General features: G+C 34.1%; 2 protein-coding genes and 1 non-coding gene across 3 annotated transcripts; 2 read left to right on the top strand and 1 right to left on the bottom strand.

Moving 5' to 3' along the window:
• Positions 1-5190: 5190 nt before the first annotated feature.
• Trnas-cga lies at positions 5191-5272 on the bottom strand. Its single transcript has one exon. It is a non-coding gene; the product is annotated as a tRNA-Ser (tRNA).
• Positions 5273-13946: 8674 nt separating this feature from the next.
• Positions 13947-14709, top strand: LOC124541488. Its single transcript, XM_047119404.1, has 2 exons — positions 13947-14254; positions 14357-14709. The coding sequence occupies exons 1-2, from the start codon at positions 14020-14022 to the stop codon at positions 14707-14709; spliced, it is 588 nt and encodes a 195-aa protein (XP_046975360.1). The 5' UTR covers positions 13947-14019.
• A 454-nt stretch (positions 14710-15163) lies between these two features.
• LOC124541487 lies at positions 15164-21003 on the top strand. Its single transcript, XM_047119403.1, has 4 exons — positions 15164-15203; positions 19243-19704; positions 20019-20350; positions 20962-21003. The coding sequence occupies exons 1-4, from the start codon at positions 15164-15166 to the stop codon at positions 21001-21003; spliced, it is 876 nt and encodes a 291-aa protein (XP_046975359.1).
• Positions 21004-26747: the final 5744 nt, after the last annotated feature.

Here is a 26747-nt window from a genome sequence, read left to right as displayed (position 1 = left end):
GAGACGACAAAACAGGAATTGTTCGGATTTCTTTAGAAGACTCGTCGAAATTTGGGTTATTAGTTTTTGGTGCAGGATTTGACTCATCCACCGAGATTGTGGATGTTGACTGTTCTTTGGGCAAACAATTGGTATGTGCAGAAGAAGTGCTGGGTTCGCAATCATTTGTATTACAAAATGAAACAGGAATGGATCGAATTTCTCTTGGAGAATCATTGGCATTTGGATTATTCGTTACTGAATCGGGATTTGAAGACTGCATTTACTACGTCAGTTTGCCGACTACTGGTCCAAATCAAATATAGAGTTATATCTTCATCAGGTAAAAGTTTCTCTAGCTCAGGGCAAGTTTTATAAGATTTATAATACAGCCAAATCCATGGGCTGTAAGATATGCGTGGAATTCGGGTTGAGTGCTATGACTTCAATACCATTGTCAGAGCAGAAATTGGACAGGTGCAAAGTTATATGTGACTTGTGTCCATCCAAAAAAAATGTAATAGTCTTTTCAATATTTTTTCAATCAGCCAAGGATTAAAAACGTTTATCATATATTCGTAGAATATTCCGAAGCATATCGATCTACTTTCTGAGCGACCAATGGCCCAGTCATCGGGGAAATTTTCTGAAATTAATGACGGTATTCTTGCATAATTAAAAACAACCAGAGTAGGTGCCAACTCTCCTGCAGCATTTCCTGTAATCAGAACGGTCAGATTTTCTTTGTCGTCTCCTGATGAAGAATACACATTTTTATCTCCTTTTCTGGCAAGAACATGTCCTGGTTTTGGATTTAAGAAAAACGCACTTTGTAGCAGCTCTAGTTAGATACAGGTACCGTCTTGAATTTACATAAGTAGTCGATAGTTTCTATCAATAGCGGTGGAACTTAAGGGGACTACAGGAGCTAATTGCCCTTGAGAATAGGGCGCACACACTTACACTAACGACAAAAACGGCATGTCCCCCCGCGCACTAAGCTTAGCGAGGCGGCGAGGTTACGCCTGAATATTCCAATAGATGGCGCCGAACCGCCGCGCGCCGCACCGAGCGAAAACGAAGCGAAGTCAATTCTATCAATTCTATCAATCATAGATTTCATAAAAATAGACAGGACAACAGAATTATTTTATTTTCTTTGTGTCATTTAAAAAAATATGATAAAATTAAAATGAATTAATTAAACTTAAATTATTATTATTTTATGTACAAAAAATAGTTAATTTAAACATTTTTTTCTTTAATTTTTACTGTATCTCAATTAGTTGTAATACTAAATATTAAATTATACCTATTTTTAAATGTTATAAGTTTGTTAATCGATTTATTTAATAAAATTGGAACTGTTCGTAATTTGTACACTGACAAAAAGCGTAGAGTTTGTTCGTTTTACTAATAAAAAAAATTAAGTTAAAAAAGTCAGCATCAAAAAGTTACTATAAAAATAATATCGTCAAGTCGGTTTAGTAGAATTATTGGTTAACTCGGTCAATCACAATGGGTTTAGTCATAAATCTCATAAAAATAGTTTGGATATTAGAATTATTTGTATTGTTTTTGACTGATATTTGAAATAAAACTGATTCAATTAAATTCAAATATTTTTATTTATTTTTGGTATAACAAAAAAACATATAAATTCCGTTTCAATTTTTTTTTTAAAATCTATTTTTAAATTATTCGTTCGTCGTCGTTCGTTATTAAAATATCTTGGATACTTGCAATCAATATTTCACCCACTTTCACTGAAGCTACGAGATGAAATTTTTCAATTGATACTATTTCCAATCTATAAAAAATATTGAATTACGTATATGACACTTCTAAATATTTTAGTTCTTTGGTTCACAACAATTACATATTTCAAGATGGCCCAGTGGTTAGAACGCGCGCATCTTATTGCGGGTTCAAACTCAGGCAAGCACCACTAAATATTCACGTGATAATTTATTTATTTAATTAATTGATGCTAATTTGTATTTATTTATTTTTTATTATTAAATTTAATCCATACATAACTATATTTCCTATTATAAACAAAATTGATAAAATTAAACTCTAACGTAATAGAAATAGCTTCCGTGTTATTTTTTTTTATTTTTTACATAAGTAGTTGTTAGCAATTAAATTTTAATAATTATAAAACATATATATTTTGAAATATAGTCCTTTAAAAATAATAAAATTTTAGTTCAGAGTGCGGAGATCAAACCGGCACATTCTTCTTGGAATTGCTTGCATTGACCAAATACTCCATGGTGACTGTAAGAAATATGTCGAAAAATCTGATTCTATGCGAACTAATTGCATTGATTTTATATGTTTCCAATAATCATTATTTACTCTTACCTTTTCATATTATCTTTCATGTGTTCGGCTTTTTAATTTATATGAACGTTTTTTAGTTTTCTTCACAGATTGTACTTTATTTCCTATGTTTACAAAATTAAACTTTATAAAAACATAAATGGCTCACTACAACTAGACTATTTTAACTTAATATATTTATTTACAAAAAGAATAATATTCGACAGTTAATTTACAATTAAAATTACACAAAAATAAAATCTACGAGATTTTAAACGCAACGATGCGGTGATAAGAGCGACACGTCTGTATAGCAACAGGCCTCGGCCGGCAGTGTCTGTACGAGGCGCTCACGCACACATGCTTACGCATTTTGGTCGAAAATAAGAAAATCTGATTTAAAAAAAATCTATTGATTTTACTAAATAATTAAGATATTAAATATTTAGTTTATTGTTTGTAGAATAATCTGACAAAAGACCAAAATTATTGAAGGTATATAAGTGTAGTTAAAAAATAAAAAAAGACTTTTTTAGAGGTAACTTTGCGATTTGTTTCTATTGTAACAAATTAATTACATCATGTTTTCAAAACAAATAATAACTAGCATGTATCCTGAAGATTAACATATATTTTTTTTTCATTTGGTTTATTGCATTGGATTATATACTTTTTGGCATTTTAAAACTTGCATTTAGCTCATGTAGTCCCCTTAACTAGTTCCTTTATAAACTTCATTATGTCTTCCTCAAGAAGGACGTGTTTAAATAATCCTGATTGTTTTTGTGTTATTTGTGGAGAATATATGTTCACAAAATTTCGTTTAAATGTGTCGGACTTTGTGAAAAAGGCATACTTGGACTACTTTGGGTTTCCGTTGCCGTCAAACGCTAAACCTTGGATACAAAGTTTGGTATGTAAAAATTGTGTTGAATCTTTGCGACTGTGGGCAAACAAAAAAAGACCCAATTTCAAATACAAAGCTCCTATGATTTGGCGTGAACCATCCATCCATCATGACGACTGTTATTTCTGTGTAACGAAAATCACAGGAATAAACAATAAAAATTGCTCTAAGTGGATATATCCAAACTTAAAATCTGCCATAAGACCAGTCTTGAGTATTAGTGACACATCAACACCACAGCAGCCATGTACATCTTCGGAAAATCCAGACCAGTGCAGCGGACAAACCAAAAACGACGGCAGTGGTAGCGACAGTGATTTTGATTGCTACGGTAGTCCCCGACCACTAAATCAAGATGATCTAAATGACTTGATCAGGGATCTTGGACTGTCTAAAACGGCATCAGAAATTTTAGCTTCCCGATTGAAAGAAAGAAATTTGTTGACCAGTGAAACGAAGATATCGTATTACCGTAACAGGGAAAAGCATTTACTTCCTTTCTTTACTCAAAAAGATAATTTTGTGTTTTGTACTGATATTCCGGGCCTAATGACTGCAATGGGATTAAAAAAGTATGATCCAAATCAGTGGCGGTTGTTCATTGATTCGTCGAAACGAAGTTTGAAATGTGTACTTTTACATAATGGTAAAAAACCTTGGTTCTTTACCTATTGCTCATTCTACAAAGGTTAAAGAAGAATATCCTACAATATCTTTAGTTCTCGACAAAATCAAGTACAAGGAACATAAATGGGTTTTATGTGTTGATTTGAAAATGGTAAATTTTCTCCTGGGCCAACAAAGTGGCTATACAAAATATCCCTGTTTCCTATGCTTATGGGACAGCCGAGCTAAAGCTGAGCACTGGGCAAAAAGAGACTGGCCTTCTAGGGAGGCTTTGATTCCCGGTAAGCAAAATGTAATTAATGCACTACTAGTACCCAGAGACCGAATTATATTGCCTCCTTTGCATATAAAACTGGGGTTGATAAAACAGTTCGTAAAAGCTCTTAACAAAGATGGCGAATGTTTCAAATATATTGTAAAAGTGTTTCCAAAATTAAGTAATGAGAAAATCAAAGGTGGTATTTTCGATGGCCCACAAATCAGGAAGTTGATAGATGATAAAAATTTCGTCAACCATATGACAGCTGTCGAGAAATGTGCATGGAAAGAGTTTGTTTGGGTAGTGAGGAATTTTTTGGGCAATAGGAAGTATGACGGCTACATTCAGCACGTTGAACAGTTGCTGATGAATCCAGCGGATTGGATGCAACATGAGTATCAAGCTTCGCTACCTTCACAGCCATCTAGACCATTTTCCTGAAAATCTCGGTGACCTAAGCGAGGAACAAGGAGAGCGCTTCCACCAGGATATTCGCACTATGGAGGCGAGGTATCAGGGATACTGGAATGAACATATGATGGCTGATTATTGTTGGAATATTCAAAATAGTACGCATAATACATCTCACTCTAGAAAATCCAAAAAAGGAAATTTCATTCAGAATAATAAATCTAATAATTTTTTTAAACTTAAAGTATGTGCATTTTCAATGAGAAACCCTGTCACTTCATAACTCCAAAACTAGAGCTGCTACATACAATACACATATATTTTCGAAATCAGCGTGGAAAAACTATCCAGATTCATGTAAAAAATCTCATGCAACAGACATGCTGTTTTAAATCGTCATTTTACAATTAAGTGAAGCTACCACCGGTTCGAAAAATAGATTCTACCGAGAAGAACCTGGCAAGAAACTCAGTAGTTACTCTTTTTTAACATTATAAATACAAAGTCATGTTAGTTAAATACAATTATTTAAATTGGAAAAACTTAAAGTGACAACCATCTTTTTATCTAAATAACATAAAACAGTAAAAATATTTTTTGGTTTAGTTAAATTTCTCACTTATCTTACTATATTACATAACGCGCAGACCAAAAATCAATATACACATGTAAAATATATCGCAGCCGGTAGGATTCGAACCTACGCTCCCAGAGGGAATCTGATTTCGAGTCAGACGCCTTAACCACTCGGCCACGACTGCTTGGCGTCTGGAACCGAAATTAGCATTTTAGTCACAAGGTTTTAAGCCCATTACACAATGAAAAACTAAGGTATAAGAGAAAGGAACAAGAAATAATGAATAGCACAGCAAACAAAACACCATAGGCGACCAATCACAGCGGTTGAATGCTAGTTACGTGGTGCTGCAATCGCTGGATTCCGCTATTCCTTATTTCTTGTTCCTTATTCCTTATCTCTTATATCTTATTTTTTTCATTGTGTAATGGGCTTTAGTAATATAATTTTATACTTCATTAATTAATATCATAATATAATATAAAAAAAAATTAAATAAAACTTTTTTTACAAAGACGTCCTTTTTATAGACAAAAGAGTTTCGTCTCGTTTATTTAAAACTAGTAGTCGCCCGTGGTTTCGCTCGCGCTGGTTGTTAGTTGTCATGTGTTAGGCAAAAAAAAAGTAGCCTATGCCCTTTGTTGGAGTACCAAAACTTTATCAAATTTTGTTCAACGGTACGGTCGATAAATTGCGACAGACATTCTTCTTTCACATTTATAACATTAGTATAGAGTATGGATTATATTATTACTGTTTTCTGAGTCAGTGTAACAGGCAAATTTAACATATGAAACTAAAGACAAAAACAATTACTATCTTCAATATTTTTTTTTTATTATTCACATCCTTTTTATCTTTTCTTTCACTCTGTTATTCCTATCTTCTTCGTTGTTTTAGGATGGTCACGAGTTTAAACAACGATATTCTTCCAGATTCATTTATTAGCACTATTTTCACATTCATTTTATCCACTAATTTGTGTTTTACAATACATCTCATATTTTATATCTAAATCTAGCCTCTCATTCTCATTATTTCCAAATTAATAGAATAAATATAACCAAACATTGCAACCGCATTCGATTTCTCAACATTCTCTTTCTTACCGGCCAGTGTCAGAAAATCGGCCAGTGTTAATCGTGAAAAATTAAAATATTACATTACAACATATTCCAAAAATGGTCAATCGACATATTATTAACTAAATTATTCTAATAAATTATAGTTATACAATGTGTAACAAGAAATAACTCTAACAGTTGCTATCGTGATACACTTTTCTTTTTGTTATATCGTGTTAGAGAGTAAGAATGGATCGCCTGTTTAATTTGACATTTGATGTGACTGGATAAAATATTAATTGTAAATTGAATTTGAAAGCTGTCACGAACAAACTTAATTGATTGTGAACATTATTTTATATTTATTCATCTGTGTGTTTACTTCGAAACTCGCTAGTTTTAACTGTATAATAAACGCGCTAGTGTAATTCATTAAATAAATAATATTTTTGTTAAACAAAACACGTCTAATCGCATGAATCGTTTATTCGGAATGACGCCACGTTGACAACTAAACTATGCTTATAACATACTATGTTTATAACATTAAGAGCACAACACCTCCACCCTTATACTAAAATACACTTTACTTATTGTAATACAACTTAAACATAAAATATAAACAATACATTTTTTTTTGCTCGATAACATCTAATCGTTCTCGCCGAAACCATATCGAACTGGTGGTTTCCGGACTCGCATAACCCGACGATCTGATGACCGACTACTACCAGGGCAAGACCCTTCCCTTTCCTCCGACACATTTGACTCTTCCACGGGGGCTGGGATCAACGAATCGCTCACCTCTTTCGGTCCTGTAGTTGAGTTATCATTGGTGCTTAAACTGGAGCGATCGTTATTGTTGAGTGGCGGTTCTAAATTGGACACGCCATTATTAGTCTGATTTGAGTTATCACCATTGGTCCGGAGGCTGTCAAAGACTTTCGAGATAGTTTGTTACCTTGATTTTTATATTGTACTGCATCTAAAACAACCTTACTGGAAATATCTTTAAGTTGATTTAGTAACTCTTATTTTAATTTGATCGATGTGCCTGTGTGTTTCTATTCCAAAAATGGATCTTATTCGGTAATCGCTATTCCCTGATGCCTCAACGATCGTACCGGCTACCCATTTATCTACGCCCTTGTACTCACGATACCAGACGGGCGCTCCAGCTTCGAACTGGCGCTGCGCCCCGCCCGCTACTCGCTCGCTGCGCGCCTGTTCCTATGCAACTCAGGAGGCCCTTTCCGGTTTTAAGTTATCTAGTCGCATGCGCAAATGACGCCCCTGCAAAATTATTGCTGGGCTATCATCGGTAGCAGGATGTTCGGTATTTCTATATGCTAAAAGAAATCTGTTCAACGCTACGGATACATCTAAATTTTGTTTAAATGCTTTATTTATTACTCTTTTGGCGTGTATGCTATCTTGAGATAATGAGGCATATAATATTCAGAGACGGATCCAGGTATGAGGCTAGCCAATACTCAAAGACCGAAGGAATAATATATTTTTATTTACGACATGTCAGAATTGTTTGAGTACCCTGTGCTGACTGATTGATTAATGTATTATAATAATCTAATAATAAATTGTTATGATTTCGTCATGCCAAATATGGAGTAAGTTTTGACCGCATTTTCAGCGGCTCCGTTCGAGGCCGGGTGATAAGGGGCTGAGAAAATATGTTCAATACCGTTATGTTTTAAAAAATTCTGAAACTCAGAACTAGTGAATGGAGGTCAGTTATCACTTACTGTTTGCCTAGGTGTACCAAACCTTGCCCAGAGGTCTCGTAGTACAGAAATAACATCGCTGGCTGTCGTTCTTTTGATACTGATGGCTTCTATCCATTTCGAACAAGAATTGACTACTATTAAATAAGTTACCCCACTTATAGGACCCATAAAATCCAAATGGAGCCTAGACCAAGGGTGCGACGGACAAGGCCAGGGGGGGGGGGGTTCCTGTCCAGGAGGCGCATCAGCCGTGGCCGCGCACACTGAGCACGCGCGGCACTCCGCCCCCACGGCTTCCTCGACTCCTGGCCACCAAACATAACTACGAGCCAAGGCTTTCGTTTTGACCATGCCCATGTGTGTATCATGTAACTCTGAAATTACTTTATTTCTACACACCGCTGGTTTAACTACCCGGTGACCCCACATAATACAACCAAGATCGGAGTATAATTCCTTCCTCCGAGCAAAGAAGGGTTTTAATTCTTTTATGTCTTGAGGCCAGCCATCTACTATGAAACTTAAGACGCGAGCCAAAATAGGATCCCTGTTCGTTTCCTTTCTTAAAATATTATAATCCAGCAGCATCGCTTCGGAAGAAAAATGTAAGTACGTTTGTTCAGGTAGGTCTACGTCTATAACGTCATTTTCTTGAGATTTAATTAAACGTGACAATACGTCAGCTGTATTTTTGTCTGTTCTTACGTATTCAATGGTAAAATCATACGCTGACAATTTAATTGCCCAGCGTTGAAGCCTACTCGCTGCCGCGCTTGGGATACCTATGTTGGGTCCAAAAATACTAACCAAGGGTTTGTGGTCGGTCCGGAGTATAAACCTTCTACTGTATAGATAATTATGGAATTTTTCGATTGCGTAGACTATTGCCAAAGCTTCTTTACGGATTTGACTGTAGTTTATCTTATGAGTTGTCAGAGAACGTGACGCGTAAGCTACTACCCGCTCGGGCGCGTTACTCCCCGCGCCGACAGCGCGCTGAGCCAGCAAAGCGCCGAGCCCCCTGGAACTGGCATCGACGGTTACCACGATTTCCTTTCCCATATCAAAATGTGCCAAAGTTGTTGAATTTTCTAACATTTTTTTTACTTTAATAAAGGCTGTGTTTTCTTTTATTCCCCATTTCCACTGTTTACCTTTTCTCAAGAGGTTATAAAGTGTGGTGCCAAATGTGAGCTCAAATTTTTAATGAATTTTCCACAAAAGTTATGAATGACTTTAATTCAGTTATTTTATTTGGATGGGGCATGGAATTTATTGCTTCCACCTTATCCGGATCGACTCGAACACCGTTCGTATCGATGACAAACCCCAAGTATTTAACTTGTTTTGATAGAAAACAACATTTATTCTTTTTAATTTTCAGACCATTTTGTTTTAAAATATCATGAACACATTCTATTGTGCTCAAATGGTTTGTTGAATCTGTATTTTTAATTAAAATGTCATCGTAAAATACAATAACGTCTTTAATACCCTTAAATAAATCTACCGTAATTTTTTGAAAGATTCCTGGACTGGAAGACAGCCCGTAGACGAGGCGATTATATTTATATAAGCCCCTATGAGTATTGATAACGGTGTATTGATTTTGTTCTTGATTGTTCCGCTTGCACGATTTGGTTGTATGCTTGTGAAAGATCTAGCTTAGTAAAAAAAGTATTACCACTTAGATTGCTAAACAAGTCTTCCATTTTTGGAACAGGATATCGATCAACTTCCAGAACTTTATTTAAGGTTAGTTTAAAATCAGCACAGAGTCTCAAACCTCCGTCCGGTTTCCGCACCACGACCAATGGTGTCGCCCAATCGGAATGCTCCACCGGCTCAATGATGCCGGCGCGCAGCATCGCATCTAGCTCCGTGTCGACGTGCTCGCGCAGTGGCAGCGGCCGCGCTCGGCAGAAAATCGGTTGGGCACCCACAAATAAATAATATAACACAATAAACAATACACAGCTCGGCTTGACTGCCCGTGTACTTGCCCAATGTGCCGTCAAAAAGGGTTTTATGCCTAGAAACAATTTCAGCAATCACATTGTGGTGAACTTTGTTACCTCCTAAGTAATGATTCGGAATTGAGCCTACCGGTATACATATTGGTATTTGCAACTCCGCTAACCACTGACGAGCCAAAAGATTGGTCGTTCCCTTCTCTAATACATATAGATCTAATCGTGTTTTTATATTAGTATACTCCACTATTGTTTCTATAAACCCTATAGGTTGGACAATGGAGCCATCTGCACACGTAATCCTTATGTCTGCACTCCGCAGCTTTATGTCTGTTATCGCCGCATTTCGAACACTCGCTCAAATACATATTATTTATTCCCTCGGTCCGGGCTACGTCTTCAACCGCGCTTGAATCGCGCTCAGCCGCTTCTAATGACAGCGCTAAAGCTATCAACAACAGCCTGTAAATTCCCACTGCTGGGCTAAAGGCCTCCTCTCCTTTTGAGGATAAGGTTTGGAAGATATTCCACCACGCTGTTCCAATGCGGGTTGGTGGAATACACATGTGGCAGAATTTCTATGAAATTTGTCACGTGCAGGTTTCCTCACGATGTTTTCCTTCACCCCTGAGCACGAGATGAATTATAAAGACAAATTAAGCACATGAATCAGCGGTGCTTGATCGGGTTTGAAACCGCAATCATCGGTTAAGATGCACGCGTTCTAACTGCGCCATCTCGACTCAGCTAAAGCTATCGCTCGGTTGTAAACTATGTTTTCTTCAGAGAATAATCGCTGTCTAATCACTTCACTTCTGAGCCCACAAAACAGCTGGTCTCGGAGGTTCTCATCTAAGGTTGCGTTGAATTCACAATACCTTGAAAGCTTCTTAAGTTCTGTGACGTAAGCTGCTATTGACTCGTCGTGAAGCTGCCGCCGCTGGCGAAACATATACCTCTCAGATAGAACCGACAGTTTAGGTTGCAGATGTGCTGATATCAACTGCACTGCCTGATCAAATTTCAAGGCTGGTGGTTTCTAAGGACTTGCCAAGGCAGCTAATAAATACGCTTCTTCTCCCATAACCGAAATTAACGTCGGTACTTTTAAATCATCCGCCACTCTGTTCACCATAAAGTACATTTTTAGTCTTTCCACATAACTTAACTAGTTTCCCGATTTTACAATAAACTCACGCATATGTCCGACCGACATTTTGTAAAATTAATTTCTTAATATGATTTTTTCTTTCCGCGTTCTCCACTGTCAAATAAAACACGTATATTATAACACGTATACTATAGTAATGGAATTCTTAAATGTATTTATTATATTTGTCATGTCAATCATCAATGTCATCAAATATCAATATTAACAGTGTCCTATTAAAAAATCGATTTTAAGATTTAAAGTTTGTTTTTTAAGTCATTTGCCGTCTAAAAGTTTTATTAAGTATATAAATTAAATGTGGCAGTGTTATCTTTACACAGACTAAAGTATAAAGAACCAAAAACAGAAGATCTTGTCTCAGTTTCAAACCATCGAAAAAGTGAAAGTACTGTTTATTTTTCATAAGTGTCTGATGAAATCAATTAAGTTAACTAATTTTATGATTGAAACCTAATCATACGTGAATACAATAAATAGAAATAAGTGTTAATTTATTATAAAAGGAAAAAGTGCGTACGATTTATGTGATAGTTAATTAATAACTATAATACCCACTCACAAGAAAAATATTAACAATTACTCATTACTTTTAAAAAGCGTTCACCAATTTCACTTCATCACTAACGTCCTCGGTAGCTCAAGTGGTATCGCAGCGGATTAAAGTCGCGGCGAACACGAGATCGAACCTACGCAGAACATCAAAATATTTTTTTCAAATAATTTATTAGTAAGAATCTAAACAAGTAAGAATTCTACAAAAATGCCGACCTGTGCGGGGTGCCACAAAAATCTGCCTAAGAAAGAATTTATGACATGTTCATCTTGTAAATCGAAATATGATATTCAGTGTGCTAACATGTCTTCTGAATAATATGACCTAATGAGTTTACAACTTAAGAATGGTTGGAAGTGTCCCGAATGTTGCAGTAAACAACCAAAAATGGGCAATATCAATACTCCTATTCGCTCTGGTCTTACTAATGCTAGTTGCGGTAACAGCTTCGATAATGAAACATCATTTGTTACTACGCGTAAAAAACAAAGCAAATCTCCGCTGGCATCCGAAAGTGGAATGCAGAATAATATTACTGAGGAAGGGTTCCGCCATATACTCAAACAAGAACTTACTGCAACCATTAAAGACTTAGTCACGGCGCAGTTGAATAACATTAATGAATAGATAGCAGAGTTTTGCGATTCACTTTCTTTTATAAATAAACAATACGAACAGATTAAAAATATAATAGACGAGAAAACTACAATTAATGAACAGTTAAAGAAAGACAATGATCATTTAAAAGATACTGTTAAAAATCTTGCCACTCGTCTAAATGTAGTAGAATTACATATGAGAGAGTGTAACATAGAAATTAATGGTATCCCGGAGCATAAGTCCGAAAATTTAACTAATCTTATCTCACATATGGCCCAAGTAGTTAACAATCCTTTGTCCTCTGATGACATACAACATGTAACTAGGGTGGCAAAGCTAAATAGAGATAGCGATAGACCACGCTCCGTGATTGTCAAATTACGCAGTCAAAAACACCGTGATGCTCTCTTAGCAGCTGTCGTTAAGTATAATAAATTAAACGTTCAGAACAAGTTAAATTCTCACCATCTAGGCATCGGAGGTGCTCGAACTCCAATATTTGTGTCTGAGCACCTAACTCCATTTAATAAATCTCTTCATGCAGCCACTCGTAAAAAAGCAAAAGAAATGAAATACAGGTTCACTTGGATACGGAATGGAAGGATATATGTAAGGAAAGATGAATTTAGCCAGGCAAAGTTAATAAAAAGTTTCGATAGTCTTCATGTGATAAATTAATAATATAAATAATAAATATCGAATGTTGTGGTACTATTCAACATTAAAATGCTTGAGATATATTACCAGAATGTCAGAGGTATAAGAACTAAAACGGGTGATGTTTTGAAGAATATTATTAATTCAAATTATAATGTAATTGCCTTTACAGAAACTTGGCTGAATTCAAACATTTCTAACAATGAATGGACTGATGATCGCTACATTGTCTACCGTAAAGATAGAGTATGTTCAACAGAATCTAAGAAGGATGGGGGAGGAGTTATGATTGCTGTGTCACGAGATTATTCCTCGTTTCATATTACAAGTTTTGATAGTGATAACTTAGAAGCTATTTGGGTGGTGCTTGAGATTGAGACTCATGGAGTAACTAAAAAACTTGCAATCTGTGTTGTGTATTTCCCCCCACCTGTTAAATTGGATTCCTTAAAACGCTTGTTTGATAGTGTCGATTCAGTCTTGGAAGAGGTAAATGATGTTATAATTTTGGGAGATTTCAACCTGGGATTTATAAATTGGAGTCCTTGTGATGAGTCTACTTACATGTCTCCAACAAATTATCAGAACACATTAGGTTTCTCATTACTTGATTTCTTGACATTAACAGATTTAAAGCAATTTAACTGTATAAGCAATTGTAACAATAGGATTTTAGACTTGGTAATAAGTAATATTTGTAATGTGTCCGTTGTTTCACCACTTGATTTATTGAGTAAATTAGATTTTTCACATCCAAATCTCTTGATTAAAGTTTCTTTCACTAATATGTCTTATCTTCGTCCCAAAACTCGTACAGGATTTAATTATTTTAAAAGTGATTTTATGTCAATTAAGTCTAAATTGATAATGATGACTGGCATGATCAATTTTCCGTCTGTCAAAATGTTAATATTATGGTTAAAACTTTCTATGATTTGCTTTCTAAAATCATTGAGGAATATGTGCCGAAACGAAATGTATTGAGATCTAAGTTTCCACATTGGTTTCAGCAGAACTTGGTCAGACTTCTTGCTGAAAAAGACAGATTACATGACAATTGACATTGTTTATGGCACTCATGATTACTAATGATTGATCTGTAATACCATTTATTTTACAGGAAAATACTAGCAACTCCGAATTAGTTTCCGATGTTCAAGATATTAATATGTCACAGCCTGATAAAAATTTGATTGTTCCGGATCTGAAACCTCTACCAACGGTTACAGAATCTGTAGAGATTCCTCAGCAAATTGGATTTTTTATAGAATTGGTTTCAGCATTTCAAGAAAATCAAAAACTACTGCTTGACAATCAACGAAAAATTCTTAAGGGCCTTGCTTTAATAAATACTAAAATTGAAGAATTAGCTACAAGGTCACAGGGCATTCAACAAGAACAGCGTGAGAATTAATTGCGTTTCAAAACAATGATAAATATAGAAGAACTTTCAAATACTGAGGAACAATTAAACGATCCTTTGATGGAAAAAAAATATTTTAAAGAATTATCTATAATTTGCCATAAAAGTGGGATTAATAATGCATATGCATTAGTAGATACTATGTTTGATCGTCAATTTATGAAGCGATGTTCATGGGGAGAAGGTTCAAAGGGGGAACCTAAACATTGCTTCAAGGCTTTTCCAAAAACAATAGCCTTATCTCTTAAGGTTGTTCACAAATATGATAAAACTTTTAGTAATACAATTTGTGAGGAATTTTTCTCCACTCAAAGAAATACTGCTACGCGTGAAAGAAATTCTACCACAAAAAAGAAAACTAAGAAAACTGAGGCTAACAACAAATTGCCGGAAGAGATTCCAGGGCTGTCTAGTGCTAGTGAGCCAAATCAGTAACTTTTAATAAGTAAGTATAGTACGACACAACTTAGATGTCGCATCGGCACAATTCGTAAAACCGATCACATCCGAATTGAGTACGCTCTCCCAAATTATCAGTATTTATTTCTCATGCGAATATGATCTTTGCACAAACGTAATAACTTGTAATATCATTTGACCTAACATATTCGTCAATTTGACGCGTCGATTTACATGCACTTGTTTTCTGTGACGCGTGAATCTATAGCGACGAATAGAGTCGAATGGCGCGATAGGGACCTATTTCTATTATTTGTGTAAATCGGCAGTAATCGGTTTTAATGTCATTCCATTGCATTTTCCGATGCTACATCTAATTTGTGTCCTACTATAGGTAGCTATATTGTTATTACCAAAATCAGAGAACTTATAGAAGTAGTTAGTATGATTGAAGACACAAAATTCGATTGCGTATAAAATCCAGAACACAATGACAGTCGAGACCAGGCTTCGGCCAAGTTCGCCAGATTGTACGCGTAAATCCAGAACTGACTGCCCTCCGCGTCTTAACCTCTGCATCGTGGTCAGCACGGCGTAGGCTCCCTAAGTTGTTACGCTGCTTGAAATAATAATGATTGTTTATTTTTTTATATTTGTTATATTTTGGTAGTTTTTAGTCGCGCTCCAAAGAAAAAGAGAGACTGATAATTTCTATTTCATCTTCAAATGATTATGCGTGCTAATTAATAATATGCGAATTTCTCTTGTTTTAAATAAATAAAACCAATTCTTTGATTCTTCTATTTTATTTGCACCCATTACCTCAGAGTATGATTAAGTGGTATAAAATAAATATATGAACCGTTAATATTCATTGATATTAATTCAATTATAATTAATTAGTTCAAAACTATTGTTTCCAGTTAGTAACCACTTATTTTGGCTATCAGTGGAGAGAGTAAATAATTCCAGGTGAATCACTTTAACTAAAGTATTTTTATACATATATGTCTTGATGACAGGTTTGTTACAACTGTTATTGTCATAATTTAATTCTTCAATTTCTATGATGTTTCTTTCGTTCAGGCGATTAGCAATTCGCTCAAGAGGTTTGTTTCCTTTTCTTATTGTTCGTTTAATAGAACCTAATTTGTTTTCAAAGGGATATGCGTTAAATGTTTGCACTGGTCCAAATCTCTTTACTTCATGAACAAGATGAATCAAGTTATGAACGTTACTTGTGATATATTCCCTACCATAGTAGTCACCATAATGCTCAACAAAATGCAACAAAAAATTTTCTGCAACTGGTAAAAACTGAAAATGACAGTGACTTGAGCAAATTGTGACAGCACAAAAAAATTCAAAAAGTGGTATGGACCATCAGCCAAAACATCTTTTAGTATTACAAAACTAACATAGAGAAGAAATGTGCGAAATTCTAAAGCTTTCCAATGTGTTAAATCTTGTAAACCTCTTAAACTCCTATGAATTTCCTTTGGCATACGACAACTCATATTAAATTGAGTCACTTTTATAATATCTGCAGACGAACATTTGGTAATACGTTTCTCCAAATTACCATCTCTCTATCCAAACAGTAATCGTTTTATAATTCCTAAATCAATCAGATGAAGAGAATCTCCAACCAAAAATCTTCATCATGTCTATGGGTAATTGAAGGAAAGGAGAATTACGATGTGGTGGCCACCATATTTTCGGCGTCGTTTCTTCTTGCGCTATCAGTTCTTTGTAACGTGACGCTATGAGATACGTGTGAGTATTCGCCAACTACATTACATTTCAAGCATCCGTGAGCAGCGGTTAAATTGCATACTCCTGGAAAATAAGGTGGACAATAGTCAACGTAAACTATTATGCGCACGCTTTCGTCAATTGTAAGGCAAATGTTTGCATATTGCATAGAAACAAGCAAAACTGTGTCTGAACTTCGACCTGGCAACAAAGGCTCGTTACGCATTCGTGGACGCAGTTCTGATCACACAAGATGCAAGCATTCATCTTGCAATCATCAGTTGACGAAATCGGGTGCGTGACGTAAATTTTGCGTGCAATAAACCCAAGTTTCACTGAAGACATTAGAAAAATATTATTAAACTAAAGTCAAGCAAATAAATTTTAAATAATAATTATATTTTAAGTTATTTTACCTTCAATAAGTGCTCTTGCAGGAGAATCGCATATTATAGCTCTCACTTTTACTGAGGTTGTTTTATCAATTCCCCTGTCGTGTGGTAAATTTCAAATTATTGGCGTAGAGCTCTTTCAATTCTTCAATAAACGGTTGCAAGAACGCGCTTAAGTCTGTTGGTTATTTGTGCCCACGACCAAAGGGGGAATAGTCGAATCCCATGAATATTACGCAATACTGACCATACTTGGTTTTCGGAACTGTTGTATAATGGTAAGCCATCAATGTTAACATTAAGACTAATACACTTTGGGGTATTTTCTAATGTTAATAAAATCATTTTTAACATATAAATACGACCATTGTGCCAACAATGACCAGAGTCAACTGGAATTATTGACATTTTTTTTATTATTATTCAAAAGTGTTCTTGGATCTTACGGAGCTAAACCGGGTATGCTTTCGTTAATAATTTTGTTTAGCTCCCTCAAAGCAGTTTGTGAAATGTTGTAATTAATTGCACATTTTTTTACATTATCACGAAGTATATCATTCTTTCATTATCAACATTTCGTTATTCATCTTCGTTTGTTTATATGTTTATTATTGTTCGTTATAGAATCGCTAAATGCACTTTCTGCGCTTCGATTAGGTAATATTACGTTGCTCAGAACTCACTAAATTTTGTACGGAACCATCTCCAATTGATGGACAGGTAACTTGTCGCGTACTTATATTCGATATAATACAATTGGAGGTAAGAAATTATGCATAGCTTTTTTTAGCTTTCCTCTTAAAGTGGCCACTTTTTTTATATTTGCCCAGCTTTTTCTATCCATTTCAACTATGTAAAGTTATTTTTACAAAAACGCAAATGAATGGCGGTGTATGTAATATTTAGTGTATTTTAAAACTCAGGACATTCAGTCGTATAAATGTCGTAAAAAAGTCATATTGACTTAAATTCGTATAGGAGTTTTATACGTCACTCTAATACGACTATAGTCGGTATAAAAGTCGCAAGGACGTTTCTACTGCCACAACGCTGGTTACACGACCGTGTAATAGTCGTATAAAACAGTCGTATAGACGTTTCTACAACGTTTTTACACGACTATAAGTCGAATAAACTATCGGCGGCATTAAATCGAACAACAGAATAAAACGACTTCTACGCAACGCTTATACAATTATTAGTATTATATTTAATAATTATACAATTATTATTAGTAATTATTAGTAAAATATTTGTTGGGATCTATATCTATAGCTCAGGTTTGCTGGCCCTTTGCATGAGTAAGATACGGTTAGTATATCTTAGCGACATTGCTTTTATAAGCGTAGATAACCTCTTACGATCACGTGATCAGATTAGCCAGTTGGTCTATCACGGACAAACTACTGTACTGTAAGTAATGACTCTTAATAGCTGGGATTTGGTATGAAACTTGAACTCCAAGGAAGAATATACTTCTAACACAACGCCCAGCCCATGAGGCGCGTTTGAAGCTGACAAATGGTAAGAAATAAACAGCGATAGGTTTATTTAGAGCCGAGATGGCCCAGTGGCTAGAATGCATGCATCTTAACCTATTGTAATTTCAGTAGTTCGGGATGGCCAAAATAATATTATCATTTTACAATGATGCTTCAATGTCTCTATCTTTTGTTACAATGCCACGCTATCGTCCATTTGTTTTATAATGACAGCTAAATCATATTTAAAATAAGGAATAGTGTTACATGCCAGTATTAAAAGCTATGCCATATACAGTTACAGTTTTACAAATTATCGATCAATTAATTAGAATAATAATTGTATATAATAAAGTAAATTCAATAGCTCCTGCTATTGAAGGCTAAGGTTACTCTCGTAACACTATAGTCGCGGGTTTAAACCCATGCAGGCACCAGGTTTGATCGTGAAAGAGCGACACACAGACAATTATTTTCACATGAATATATATTTTTTTTAGTACGTGGGTGTAGTAATATTGAACCTTTTTACTTTATATTATTTTATAACTAATGTCATTATGTCACACTAAGAACTATGTACTATTTTATGTAGAATAAAGCCATTTATACGGTGTTGTCTTATTACAATTTATTCTACATAAAATTTAAATGTGTTTACAAAATGGATAAATGCTTGAGACCTGATCGTTTGGAAATTGATCCCTCCAATAGTTCCGCAGCGCAACATTGGGGACATTGGAAAAGAACATTTGAGAGCTTTCTTACGGCTTCTGATTTATCTCACGTGTCAGAAAAGGTACTTACATATAAAAAACTTGATTTACTTATAAATCATATATCTTCTAATGTATATACATATATCAGCGAATGTTCGACGTATGAAACAGCAATAGCTACATTGGATAAAATATTTATAAAACCTAAAAACATTATATTAGCAAGACATGCTCTAGCAACGAGAAAACAAGGAATTGAAGAGTCGATAGACAATTACTTACAGGCATTGAAACAATTAGCAAAAGAATGTAATTTTAGAAATGTTGACGCAGAAACAAATAAAAATGATAATATACGTTATGCATTTATATCTGGAATACAATCTAATAAAATAAGACAACGTCTCCTAGAAAATTTAGACATGTCACTAGATGACGCTTACAATCAAGCTTTATCTCTAGAAATAGCAGAAATTAGTTCACAGCAGTTTAATATTAGCGTAAATGCTATTCAAAATAATAAATCTAAGAAGAATAATATTTTAGTGCGTCCAGAATCATCTCAATATGATAGTACAAAAAGTTATTCAAATGAATCTTTTAATAAACGGAAATGCTTTTTCTGCGGTGATCGCATTCATATTCGCAACAATTGTCCGGCAATAGACGCAACCTGCCAAATGTGTGGTAAGAAAGGCCATTTTGCTAACGTTTGTCGCAGTAAAATATATAATAATGCAGCAACTAAATAACTGAACAACACGAATCATCTGCTTGCATAGTAGCTGCATCTCCAAGCTCGTTAAAAAAAGCAACCTTGTCTGCCTACATAAAGCGAATTCGAGCACACGCGTTAATTGATACTGAAAGTTCTGTGAGCTTTATTAATGAAATTTTTTTTAAGCTTTGTGGATTAAAGAGATTGCCTAGTAATCAAACTATTTCTATGGCATCGACTAATTTCACTTCACTAGTTGAAGGAAAAACTATTGTATCAGCAAAAATAGGAAATCACCAATATGACGGCTTAAATTTATTAATTGTAAAAAACCTTTGTGCTGATTTGATTATAGGTCACGATATACTTGAAGAACATTCATTTTTGGAATTTTCTTTTGGAGGACCTAAAGAGCCGATAATAGTTTGTAACGTAGCAGAAGCATCGGTTCCTGCCGTTCCTTTATTCGCAAATATGTCTTCTGACTGTAAGCCAATAGCAATAAAGTCTCGCCGATTTAGCGAAGACGACAAACAATTTATTACTCAAGAAATTAGAAAGCTTTTAGGTGAAGGTATCATTGAAGAAAGTACTTCGCCCTGGCGAGCTCAGGTTTTAATAACAAAAAATGAAAATCATAAGAAACGTCTTGTCATAGACTATTCACAAACAATAAATAAATATACGCAATTGGATGCTTATCCGCTTCCCAATATAGAAGAAATAATTTCTCAAATATCGAACCGAACACAATGAAAATTTAGAAACATTTTTAGCTGCAGCTAGAAAGTATGGTCTCACTATTAACGAGGACAAAAGTAAGTTCTGTCAAAAAGCTATAAATATTTTAGGATATAATATTAAAGACCAAGTTATAAGACCCGATGCTGATCGCCTTCGACCTCTGACGTCTTTACCACCACCGACAGATTTACCATCGCAACGTCGGATCGTTGGAATGTTTGCACATTACAGTCGATGGATACCTAATTTTTCTGAAAGAATTCATGCTATATCTCACAATAAAATATTTCCATTTTCTGAAGATTTAGTACAAAGATTTCAATCATTAAAATCAGACATAATTAAATCAGCTGTTTATGCAATTGATTCTAGTTTTCCACTTACTGTCGAGACCGACGCCTCTGACCATTCTATCGCTGCTGTTTTATCTCAAGATGGTCGACCTGTTGCATTCTTTTCTAAAACATTAAATCTAACAGAACAAAATCATGCAGCCATTGAAAAAGAAGCTTATGCCATAGTAGAAGCTTTAAAAAAATGGAAACATTATCTTATTGGTAAACCTTTTCGACTTATAACCGATCAAAGATCCGTATCATTTATGTTCAATAATAAATTGACAAATAAAATTAAAAACGAAAAAATACAGAGATGGCGTTTAGAACTGGCACCATTTAAGTATGATATAATTTATAGACCAGGTAAGCAAAATGACGTTGCAGATGCATTGTCACGTATTTGTTGCTCAGCTCAAGCACAACATACAAAATTGATCTCACTACATGAAGCTTTATGTCACCCTGGAGTTACAAGAATGGCTCACTGGATAAAAATAAAGAATCTACCATATACTATAGAGGAAATTAGAAATATGATAAAATCTTGTCGTGTTTGTTCAGAAATAAAGCCTAATTACGTACGGAATTCTATTCCTAGCCCAAACATAATCAAAGCTACAACTCCATTTGAAAGATTAAGTCTAGACTTTAAAGGACCAATTCCTAGTAATACAAAGAACAAATATATACTAACTATAATTGACGAATTTTCACGTTTCCCATTCGCATTTCAATGTGCCGATGTCTCGTCAAAAACTGTAATTAAATATCTAAACGAAATATTTCTTATATTTGGTATGGCATTTTTCATACATTCTGATCGTGGTACAGCATTTATGTCTTCCGATTTGAAAGAATTTCTATATAACCGTGGAATTGCAACGAGTCGAACGACGCCATACAATCCCAGAGGTAATGGTCAAGTAGAACGCCTTAATGCCACTTTATGGAAAGCTGTACAATTAGCATTACGTTCTAAAAACATCCCCACTGAGAATTGGGAATTCGCTCTTCCTCAAGCATTAAATTCTATCCGCTCTCTTCTTTGTACTGCTACAAATTGCACGCCACACGAAAGAATGTTTATGCACACAAGAAAATCTGCAAATGGTGTTTCTGTACCTAGTTGGTTGATAATTAAAATTTAATCGCACAAATAAATATCAACCACTAGTTGAAGAGGTAGAATTGCTTCACGTTAATCCTAATTATTCTCACATACGTCTATCGGATGGTAGAGAAACTACTGTTTCAAACCGAAACTTAGCACCCTTAGGACAAAGTCAAAGAGAATTTAATGAATTAATTGAAAATGAAATACCGAGTGATGTTGAACAAAATTCACCCAGGGATGATAATACATCAGATTCTAATTACGAATCTACTGAAGAGCAATTACCTGAAGAAAACCGCTCCACATCTATGGAAGAGGAAGCAAGTTTGCGTAGGTCAAACAGAGAGCGTAGACTTCCTACGTGATTACAAGACTATGTTTTAACACGTTCACTGCCACCTAAATTTTCCCTATGCTTATAGCGATGCCGGCATACATAATGCCGCGAACACGCTAAGCGTGTCCCCGGCATCGCAAGATAAATTGTATGGACAAGCGTAGCGTGTCCACTGGCACAGGAACAAAAAAATGATTATTTTTTTGTTAAAACGGTCTTTGTTAGTTAATATTTCTTGTGTTATGCAATAATTAAGGTGTTTAGAATAATGTTGTCAGTGTTTTATCCTGGAATTATGACAAAAAACCGCTTTTATGGTAAGTAAACATCATAATGTAATCAGTGGTTGTAAAACTTTGTAATAAATTCCCACATATCATATTTATATTGGTGTCGAATTTGATATATACTTTTTATCGCGTTATGATTTAGTTCGTATTTCAATAAAAAAATTGTTCATGATATATACTGTTACCTGTTATCTACTGTTGTATCCCTGCAAAGGACGCGGGTCAGTTTGAAAGTAGCAAGGTATAATCAAATAAAATAAAATAGAACTTTCAATACAAATTAAAACAGAGTTTAAATTTCGCTTCATAAAATGTCCATAAAAATCCACCTTCTTTTTTTGTTTTCTCAAATACATACTTATTAATTTCTAAAATCAATTTTTAACTCACTTGTTTCGTTCACTTTCTTATTAGTTGCTAGAAATGTTCAAAGGTCATAGGATATCGATTCGGTGCACATGTCTTGATATAATAATAAAGAAAAATTAAATAAGTAATAATTAATAAACAAATAATTAAAAAATAATCAAGCTTCTTGTAAGCTAAACTCGTTTTATTGTTTCATTACTTCAATTCTTGTAACACGAATTTGAAGTTGACATGAGTTTACATTTTTAAGGTAAATCGGCCTTATTTAGTGTTTAATTTTATATATTTGGTGTATGTATGTGGTAGTTAATGATTAATCGAACTAACATAAAGGTACTTGTAATACATAATCATTATCAGTATCAACATAAGACAAAGTAAGACAATTTAGTATAAACTTTGTCATTAAATAGGAACGGTAGAATTACGGCTTATATAGTTTTACTACAAAGGTGTATAAATTTTTATAATAATAGATATTTGTACAAAAAAAATGTAACAAAGTTCCGCAAATTTGAGAAAACAATAACAAAATTAGTTCAATTGTCAACAAATTGGTAATAAGCCATAAATAAAATGTGGTTTGTTGAAAAAACAGTTTGACAATCTATGATTATCCTTAATAAGTGAACAAGCCTAGCGTGTCGCCGGCATTACAAAAGACATTTTTTTCTAAAATAAAAAAAAATATTATTTTTAACGGGCCACTTAAAAACTCAGTAGCTTATCACGTTCACTGCCACCTAAATTTTTCCTATGCTCGTAACGATGCCGCCATACATAATGCCGCGAACACGCTAAGCGTGTCCCCGGCATCGCTAGATAAATTGTATGGACAAGCGTAGCGTGTCCACTGGCACAGGAACAAAAAAATTATCATTTTTTTGTTAAAACGGTCTTTGTTAGTTAATATTTCTTGTGTTATGCAATAATTAAGGTGTTTAGAATAATGTTGTCAGTGTTTTATCCTGGAATTATGACAAAAAACCGCTTTTATGGTAAGTAAACATCATAATGTAATCAGTGGTTGTAAAACTTTTTAATAAATTCCCACATATCATATTTATATTGGTGGTCGAATTTGATATATACTTTTTATCGCGTTATGATTTAGTTCGTATTTCAATAAAAAAATTGTTCATGATATATACTGTTACCTGTTATCTACTGTTGTATCCCTGCAAAGGACGCGGGTCAGTTTGAAAGTAGCAAGGTATAATCAAATAAAATAAAATAGAACTTTCAATACAAATTAAAACAGAGTTTAAATTTCGCTTCATAAAGTGTCCATAAAAATCCACCTTCTTTTTTTGTTTTCTCAAATACATACTTATTAATTTCTAAAATCAATTTTTATCTCACTTGTTTCGTTCACTTTCTTATTAGTTGCTAGAAATGTTCAAAGGTCATAGGATATCGATTCGGTGCACATGTCTTGATATAATAATAAAGAACAATTAAATAAGTAATAATTAATAAACAAATAATTAAAAAATAATCAAGCTTCTTGTAAGCTAAACTCGTTTTATTGTTTCATTACTTCAATTCTTGTAACACGAATTTGAAGTTGACATGAGTTTACATTTTTAAGGTAAATCAGCCTTATTTAGTGTTTAATTTTATATATTTGGTGTATGTATGTGGTAGTTAATGATTAATCGAACTAACATATAGGTACTTGTAATACATAATCAGTATCAACATAACACAAAGTAAGACAATTTAGTATAAACTTTGTCATTAAATAGGAATGGCAGAATTACGGCTTATATAGTTTTCAACCGACTTCCAAAAGGAGGAGGTTATCAATTCGATTCAATAACTATAACTACATTATATAATCGTAAATCGACTTTTAAGTAGTCTAATATTTTTCATTTCATTTAACTTAGGAAGACTCTAAAAAATATGTTGAATACGCAATTATTTTTATTACTTTTTCGTGCATATTAATTTGTTTTAAAATAGTGTTTTGTTTGAAGTCGGTTTTTCTTTTTGTTAAAATTTTTATTTATACTACAAAGGTGTATAAATTTTTATAATAATAGATATTTGTACAAAAAAAAAATGTAACAAAGTTCCGCAAATTTGAGAAAACAATAACAAAATTAGTTCAATTTTCAACAAATTGGTAATAAGCCATAAATAAAATGTGGTTTGTTGAAAAAACAGTTTGACAATCTATGATTATCCTTAATAAGTGAACAAGCCTAGCGTGTCGCCGGCATTACGAAAGACATTTTTTTGTAAAATAAAAAAAAAAAAATATTTTTAACGGGCCACTTAAAAACTCAGTAGCTTATCGCTTGAAGATTGCACACAATTAGTTTGAATGAATAATTTAGCCTAGTTTTTAAGATATCACTGAAATTCTTAGAACAAGCCTAGCGTGTTCGCGGCGTGGCTATAGAAATTCGGATGAACACGCTAGGCTTGTTGCTGGCACTGAACGTGTTAAATTAAAGTGTGGGTGAATGTAGTAATATTGAACCTTTTTACTTTATATTATTTTATAACTAATGTCATTATGTCACACTAAGAACTATGTACTATTTTATGTAGAATAAAGCCATTTATACGGTGTTGTCTTATTACAGATATATATAACCAAATTATAATAATTTCAGTAGTAGCCCGCGGCTTCTCGCGCCTTTCAGGGTGTTGCTTGTCATGTGTTACGCCAAAGAAGTAGCCTATGTCCTTTTTTTAGAATTCAAGCCTGTTTATACCAAATTTCATCAATTTTAGGTTTGATCGTGAATAAGCGACACACACAGTTATTTTGTCATTTATAATATTAATATAGATTTTTTAGTAGGTAAATAGGCAACCTGATGGTAAGTGATCACTACCGCCCTTAGACATGGTCGTAAGAAATAACAACCATTCCGAATTCTATACGACACATCAATGCATCACCGACCTTGGTAGTTACACTGGCCCACTCACCCTTCAAACCGGAACGCAGCAATAATTAGTATGGACTCTATAAATATATATAAAACTCTTCCGTTAATGAGTGACTGACGGACAACGCACAGCTCAAATTATTCTAGAGACTTGAAATTTGGCACACGTATACCTTGACTATCCTAGAGGTGCACTAAGAAGGAATTTATCAAAATTCCCACAAAAAAATGGAGAAAAATGGAGCATGCAAGTAGGTTATAACAACAACTAAAAACTATTATATCTAATTACTTTTTTGTTCCATTTGCTGTCGAAACTCTTGGTCCTTGGAGTTGTGGTGCTAAAAGCTTCATCAAAAGTATAACACCTCGCCTCATTGCCTCCACTGGCGACAGGAGGGCTGGTTCGTTTGCAGAGGATCGGAATTGCGATTCAATGGGGAAACGCTGCTAGCATTCTTGCCACCATTCCACGCGGTCAAGATTTATACAGTAACTAGTTTTAGTTCATATTTGTAAATATTTAAGCAATTAATGTTATTAATTTTTATGTTAATATATAATAAATAATTACCAAAACTATTTGGGATATTTCAGAATTCCCAAGGGATAAACTTGTTACATATATTTTTAGAACCAGAAGTAGGAAGTAGGTTAACCTCTAACCCAATTATCTTTAATTTATATTAACAATCAATCTACCACAAAAGAAAAACATTTAGTCTACAACACAAATAACCATCAATAATCACATTACACCGTAATAATTATAATTGCAATTCTCAATGTGTCAACTGCGAATCTCCCGCCTTTTTTTTTTAAATAGGGAAGTTGTATGACTTGACGCTGATGTTGCTTGTTTATTCCAACAATATATATAATTGCATCATTAGAATAAAACAAAACAC

Source organism: Vanessa cardui, chromosome 28 (assembly GCF_905220365.1).
Source record: "Vanessa cardui chromosome 28, ilVanCard2.1, whole genome shotgun sequence".
Taxonomy (NCBI): Eukaryota; Metazoa; Arthropoda; class Insecta; order Lepidoptera; family Nymphalidae; genus Vanessa; species Vanessa cardui.
The sequence above is the reverse complement of the archived record's forward strand: the minus strand, read 5'-3'. Positions and strand labels throughout refer to the sequence as shown.